At 36.4% G+C, this 7,475-nt stretch overlaps 1 protein-coding gene across 1 annotated transcript; it reads right to left on the reverse strand.

The window, feature by feature from the left end:
- Positions 1-3,571: 3,571 nt before the first annotated feature.
- On the reverse strand, positions 3,572-7,113 carry GA3 (GA requiring 3). Its single transcript, XM_089620802.1, has 8 exons — positions 6,830-7,113; positions 6,559-6,719; positions 5,838-5,999; positions 5,620-5,760; positions 5,284-5,538; positions 5,053-5,214; positions 4,769-4,963; positions 3,572-4,063 (listed from the first exon to the last, which is right to left on the reverse strand). Exons 1-8 carry the CDS (start codon positions 6,987-6,989, stop codon positions 3,746-3,748), a joined length of 1,554 nt encoding a protein of 517 aa, XP_089476928.1. The 5' UTR covers positions 6,990-7,113; the 3' UTR covers positions 3,572-3,745.
- Positions 7,114-7,475: the final 362 nt, after the last annotated feature.

Consider the following 7,475-nt stretch of genomic DNA (forward strand, 5'->3'; position numbering starts at 1 on the left):
TCTGCGAGTGTGTTGACCGGGAATTGTGTGTGGACGTCTCTATCGTAATCTCTGCGTCGCTGTCAAAAACCGGGTGGAACTGCACAAAGGACGTGTCGCTTTCACAGTGTTGAATATTCAGGCCCAACACAATGAAAGGAATACAAGGAAAGGAAAGACTAGTGTCTTGTTTTCAATTTGGGGTCATTGGTTTCTGAGTGAGTGACACAATAGTCATACCAAAATCTCACATCACCACTGTTTCTCTGGTTTAATTTAAAACCCACCGACCTTCTTTGCTCTTTCACACAATCACCCAAAAAAAATTAAATTTTTTTTTACAAAGGAATATAAACTTGTCATATTTAGGCCGGGAAGGAAAGTGTGAGACGCTTTCTTGCTAATCACGTTTTACGAAGACGGCAATCTGAGCTGATACTTGATATGGGATAAAATTGTGGATAATGAACTTGTGATTATTAGGTGCTTTTGTTTATTATACCAAAGAATATTGGCTACTGAGAAATCAACGGTGCTTGTTGTTTCATTCACAAAGTCTACGAGTCAGTTACGGAATTTCCCTCAAAGGTGTGTATTTGGGGGAATCAATTTATACTGTCGGCAACTTTTCGTGTTTAATGAGAGTAAATGTCACTTTCTTTCTTGTGCATGTATAATGATAATAATAACAATAATAATACTAAATAGTATTAATCTATTAGGCACCAGATTCTTTTGATTATTTTATATGTGACCAAATTGCAATTGTCATGGTATGGTTTTCATGCGAGGACAATACTTTCGTTTTCTGACTTACTATATAGACTTCCTACTGCCTAGCATGGGTGAAAAAGAAAAACCCACTTAGTAGTATAGCTTTGCCATGAATCTTTGCAACTTAAAAAGAGTAAATAAAGTTGAGATTATTAACTAGCAAGCAGAGAGTTGAATATCTGGATAGAAAAGCTACAACAACAAACAAACAAATTAACGAACAAACAACAAGAAGTAAGTAAGAAAAGAGAATCCACAACAACAAACCACTAAAACTTTAAAAACGCATCGTTACTGTTTCTGTGATTGGGACATCACTCACTCAATTCACGCCATACTTTCGGAAGTTAAATCCCGGAAATATTCACTTGCTACCAATCAAACCATCATTACTAAACTGACTGTTTATCGGCTACGGTTAATCTACACTGTTAGTTTCTAATCTCACGAATTCTAAGTATAATTATCTAGTTATAGTTGTCTCTAGATCTAGACAACCCATAAATGGGTATCTTAAATAAAAATTATTCTAGTGTAGTTTTTCACGAATCAATTTTCACTAAAACATTTAGAATTAACCGATCAACATCGGAATAGTTGACAATTTAATAACTAAATTGATGATTGACAATATATTCGCAATTCTGCCTTGAAGGTGAAGATTTGTCGTCTAAGATTTGTCATGGTTCTCCGACTGAAATATCAATATTTTCATTATCAGAATTGTGCCTTAGATTCGATTTCAAAGTTAGATCCCATTTTAAAATGAAGATTTAATAACTGTGGTATCAATAAGAATCATTTAAGATTGACCATCACCTACACTATCAATTGCACTATAAGTCTAAAAATTATTTGAGATTTATAAAATATATTTAATTTACACCTAATTTTTTAGGCTCACACCTCAATATGCATTGAGGCTTCCGCCTCACCTCACAAAGTAGAAACCAGCTCAATTACCATTTACGCCTTTAAAACATTGATAGAAACACCTTTTTAGTTTCAAAATCTAATAATTTATATCATTTAACTCCTGGAGAAGTATCCGAGTAGAATGCACTTCCTTGCGCTAAGGCTGAAATTGAGTTATGTGTGCTCTCAAAGTAGATGCAAAAGTTAAACAATGAAACACACTCAATGAATCGCAATCAACAAATTTACAGTATTGTAAATCCATAAGGAGATTTATGAGAAAGAATAGGTTATGGTGGTCAGTGAATTTTGCTTTTGTAACATCTTTAAGAGATATGAACAAGGACTTGTCAAGACTCAAGACAGATGTGTTGTGAAGCGCCCGAATCCAAAATCCATAAACAACGTGTGGAAAACGAAGTCATGTTGATCCCGTTTGCATTACCTTTAGATGCTGATCTTGTGAAATGATTCGAGAGCAAGTAAATCAATTGGTGACATTACTCTAATGTAAGACTCGCCATGGAATTCACTCCACATGAGCCTTGTGAGACAATTCATGATCCATCTGCAATATTGTGGCTTTGTGACTTGAATTTATATTTGTAGCCTAGTGGAAAACCATGAATTTTGTAGCGTTTGTCAATAGTGTGACCGAGCATCTTGCAACGCTTACAAATCGGTCAATCTTTCTTGCCCGTCATCAACGACCAAGACGATATGATATGGTTGATCTATATTTCCAAGCAAGTCTGCTCCGAGTGACAAGACATCATGGCATGAACTTTGTTTTTAGGCAGGATAATATCCATATGAAGAACTTGGCCTCTTGGTAGTGTGAAAGACTCGTGGACTCCTATCATAAACTGTATAACATACTTATTCTTTAGGAAGGAATTCAATTCTTCGACTCTTCCACAACTACAGTTTTTCATAAGAACAACTTAGACAAAAGTTGTTGAGTTCTTCATAGATCGACTTGAATTTGGTAAAGTAGGCATCAATTGACTTATGATCTTGAATGAAGTTAATGAATTCAAGCCGTAATTGGAAGATTTTTGGACCATTGCTTTGTTGGATTATTTTTTCGATTTATTTTGAAAATTTAATCGCATATTTGCCAAAGAGCATAGTGGATGTAATCTCCTTCGTAATAGAGTTCAAGATCCACAAAATCACAATATCTTTATTATTGTGATTCTCATATCGAGAAGATTTACATCATTTGAGGTTGGTTTCGAGATGGATTCATCAATAAAACCCACTTTATACTTAACATAAAGAGCGATCTTCGTGAATCGGCTCCAAGACATAATGTCTCTATTGGGGAGACGAGAGACAAGAATTGCGCTTGGAGAGTCAAAGCAGTGTAGATAGAACGAGCTAAGTGGATCATAAATATTTGATATCTGTTTATGAGCTCCGGTGATTCTAGAGAGAGATTTATGTCGATGTGTCTCTAAGATTTCCCATAGAAGATGAGAATCAGATCGAAGTTTTCAATAAAGAAAGGATGAAAAATAATGATTTTTGAATTTTACTGAAGAACGTGGAATACCTCTGGTACCATCATCAACTACAGGGACGAGTGAAGAAGAAATGAAACGAAAGTAGTGATTAATAGATCGAGATATAAAAATCTATTATTATGAAAATTGATCAATACACAATAAGCTAGTTATGCTTTATATCCCATCAACGTCACTGATAACGGTAATATAAATTGTAAATAACTCCACTTGTCGTTTAGCTTACTAACTTAAATAAAAGAATAAAACGACATATACTAACTTATTAAAGTCAACAGTAACGGTAGTCGTAGCCTAGTCATTGTAAATATTAAGAGCGTCAAATTTTTTTAAACTATTTTGCAATCAATTAGCTTCAAAATTGTGTAAAAATATTATTTATTTTTTGTTTTCTTATCAAGAGTTTTTCCAAGCAAAATATTTCATTTAAATTTGAGGTACTCTGAAGAACGATCCTTATTTGCTATAACATGGCCAAAAAACCGTTGTGTTTCCCCAGCAACATAAAAAAAAAAAAAAAAAAATATTATTGTGGCTAGCTAGTATAACTAGGCTCTTGTTCTTGGCTTGACGAGGGGCTGGAGCGGATAAAGCTTGCGGGTAGTGAGGCCAATGGTGTCGACATTCTCTTCCTCGGCGTCTTTGAGTTTCCACACAAAGTCGTGAACGAGCGTGCCGACAATGGTGCACGCGATGAGCATCGCTTGGAGCGATCCGGCGCAGACCCTTTTCCCGGCCCCGAACGCCATCGTCTTGTGGAGATCCGACGCCTCGTAGTTCCCGCCCATAAACCTCTCCGGATCCCACTCCTCGGGCCTCTCCCATTGCTTCTCGTCCATGTTGCATCCGTATATATTGATCGCAATCTAAACACCACACCAAACTTCTTTCCTTTGAGATTTCTGAATCTTTATTGACCATGCTAGCTTTTTTCAAATAGCCTCATAGTAATCATCGAATTGTTGTTTTGTAGCGTTCGTTTATTGTTTTCTTAATTCGTCCATTAGGAAAATAGAAAACTTAAACGTTTGACATTGTTAAATAGTCGACGTCTTGTAAATTTTAAGTAAATAACCACTTTCAGACATAAATCTTAAGTAAATAGCCACTTTTCATATATCAAACGTTGGCTATTTACCTGATATTTACGTCTGAAAGTGGTTATTTACCTAAGATTTACCAAACGTTGGCTATTTAATAATGTCAAACGTTTAAGTGGGCTATTTTCCTAATTTTCTGTTTTTTAAAAAATATCATTAATTTTGTAAGAGAACAATTTGAATATAGCTTGTTACATCTTTCTTTAGAAAAGACTAAATGAATTATAAAATAAACATGAAACACTTGAAAAAAAAGTGACAAACTTTTATTGTTAGAATAAGACTGTATGAATGAAGATTTTGGTATTCTAAACAAGTTATTCAATGAGTTGGACTAATTAAGTTGCTACGAAACCAACCGTTCCAGGACTGAAAAGAAATCAGGTGTATAGTAGTTTAGTGACTATTTAGGCTAAAAATAGCTTAGAAACACTAGTTTAATAATTTGTTAAGAGGAAAAGTTTGACTGACCTCAGTCCCGGCGGGAATGTGATATCCTCCCAACTGGGTGTCCTCGTGGGCGTATCGCAAAGGGACAATCGGGGCCGGGCTGTACTTCCTCAGGGTTTCATGGAAAACCGCCATCAAGAACGGTGCTTGGGACAGACGATCCTCTGATACCTTCTCCGATCCAAAAACGTTCTCTATCTCCCGATACAGCCGATCCTAGTTCCAAAGTTTCAGTGCAAAAAATAAGATATAAATCTCAATAATCTGACTCTTTATTCTCTCGATGTGAAGATCACTTAACAAACCTGAAGTTCCGGGTTTTTAGCCAGCTCATACATAGCCCATTCCGCCGTGACAAAAGTGGTGTCCGAAGTCTCGATTATCGTCTCCCACAACAACATGCTTATCTGATCGTCCGTCAGCGCTTTGTCCTCCGAGATTAAGTAGTCAAGGTAGCAATTCAACTCCTGTTTTACACCATTGCTTAGAAGCAATAAAAATATATGTAATAATGATAAAATAAAATAAAACTTCACCTCGCCTGAGGCGATTCGCTTCTTTTGTTCGTTGATGAGAGCTCTCATCACGGCTTGTCTTCGGGAAATCATTCTAGCGATTTTGTTCTCAAGGCTCTTGTTAGGAATCCATTTCAAATACGGAAAGAAGTCTCGCCAATCGACTTCGATCGCACCTTCCATCATGTCGTGCACGAGAACCTGGAATATCTCTTCTCTCGACAACTCGCACCCGAGCTCTTCCACGTAGATCGACTCCACATTCTTTCCCAGTGCCTTTTCACCCAAAAAAACTCACATGAGAAACCAGATATTCAAATTTGTAGAGCTCAGAGAGGCAAGAATAAATTGGCTCACTTGTTTCAGCGCGAGTCCGAAGAGCTCAGACTCGAAAATCTCTCTGAAATTCACGGCTTCGTTAGGGTGCTCTTCCACGTGATCACGGAGCCGCTTCACGACGTTTTCTCTCATGGTGTCCCTATGACCACGGTGTCGTTTCTGAGACATTATCAGAACATTAAAACACATGTATTTATTTACTATCATTTCATATAGCTGAGAAATATGTGCAAAACCTGAGCGTTGGAACCGAGAACGTTGGCGAGTATGTAACGTTTGACCGTCTTGTGAAAGTCGTCGTAGTCGCTCGTTGCGACCATACATTTGTTGGCAGTGAGCAACGTCAAGGCTTTCGATAGCTTTCTCGTTGATATCGACGAGAATCTTGTCACCATGGCCTGTGTGTGAATCACAAACCATCACAAAGCAATTCATCAAAGCTAGAGCAGAGGCATTATTGCTCAACTAGAATGTCCTTCCAATCTCTTAGACCATTACTTAAATTAATCAAATTACACTTTTCATATGTGTAGAGAGTATAAACCCATTGCAATACTTGTTGAACAAATATAAGCTTTTTAGCCAAATAGTCCGTGAACCACTTTGATTTTGTAACATTTTAACTACATATAAACTTAAATAACGTCTTCACAATTTTATAAAATATCATTAAAGCAAAATTCCAGATTTTTTTCGACTTTTTAAAGTATTCACAATTTAACTAGTTTTATATTTATAAAATTATCAATCTACGGTAAATCTGTTTATAAGCTTATTCAAGTCATAAATTTCATCCAAAGATCAATAAATATACTAAAAAAAAATTTAATCTTATGACCATTTTGCAAGAGAATATGAGCCAAAAAAGCCAAAACAAAATGTATTGACAATATATTCTGAAAACAATTTTACTGTGATGAGTACAAAAGAATGATATGATGAGAAAGAGAAAAGTACCTCCTTGGCGACCTCGGTGGAGTTAAGAACGACAAGCGTTGAAGCCCCGGTCTTGATGGAGTAAATGGGCCCATAACTCTGGGCCCACTTCAAGAACGTCTTGTACGGCTTCTTCTCTTTCAGCTGCAACAGATTCCCTATCACCGGCACACCCGGAACCACTGCCCAAACAAAACAAAAAAACAAAATTTAATTTAATAAAGTTTTTTAAACAACCTGGATCGCGTAACGAAGAATTTTTTTTTCTTTTCTTTTTCAAAAAGCAATAAACCTGGTACTGGGGGGAGATTTGAGACGAATCTAGGCCTTTTGGGAAGGACGAAACGTCTAAAGGTGAAAAAAAGCAGCAAAGAGAGACCACCGATTGTTGCAGTGGTTGTTAACAATGGTGGCAAAGGAATGCCTTGAAGCATATCCACTCTGTTCGCCATCAGATCTCTTTATGTTTGAGTGTGAGTGAGATATTGAAATTTGAAACCTCTATGAGTCATGCCAGTATTTATTCATGTGTGCGAGTTAGGACAGCAATAATGACGAGAGCAAAAAACATCTGTATTGAATATTTGAATTTGCTTAAGTTAAGATAAGTACAGGGCTCATGGGGAATTGGATAAAGGGAATTGGTGTCTAGGAATATATGGAAAGCAGTGCTGTCATTTTTTTATTATTTATTTACTAATGGGAAAGTTATTAAGGCGTTGAATAATATATCCGTTGCTGAGACTAAGAGATAAGGTAGAAACAGTGGATTTTTTTTTCATGCAAAAAGAAATATGTGTTTGTTTTTCTATTGAGATGACGCGTAATTTTTTTTTCTTTGCATTTGGCGTGTTCGCACTTTCGGGGACTGCATTGTATATGTTGCTGTTGTAAATGAATATCGTGGTCGATTGAGTGAGACCAAACTCGACGACAAA

Source organism: Urtica dioica, chromosome 7 (assembly GCF_054948205.1).
Source record: "Urtica dioica subsp. dioica isolate 48M chromosome 7, U.dioica_male_clone48M_v1_H2, whole genome shotgun sequence".
Taxonomy (NCBI): Eukaryota; Viridiplantae; Streptophyta; class Magnoliopsida; order Rosales; family Urticaceae; genus Urtica; species Urtica dioica.

What these genes read in the sequence shown, in the direction of transcription:
- GA3 (XM_089620802.1), bottom strand. Translation starts at nt 6,989, where the DNA reads ATGGCGAACAGAGTGGATATGCTTCAAGGCATTCCTTTGCCACCATTG. An exon ending in AGCGAATCGCCTCAGGCGAG is followed by an intron (nt 5,215 to 5,283) that starts GTGAAGTTTTAT and finishes GGTGTAAAACAG; the next exon opens with GAGTTGAATTGCTACCTTGA. An exon ending in ACATTCCCGCCGGGACTGAG is followed by an intron (nt 4,064 to 4,768) that starts GTCAGTCAAACT and finishes TGTGGTGTTTAG; the next exon opens with ATTGCGATCAATATATACGG.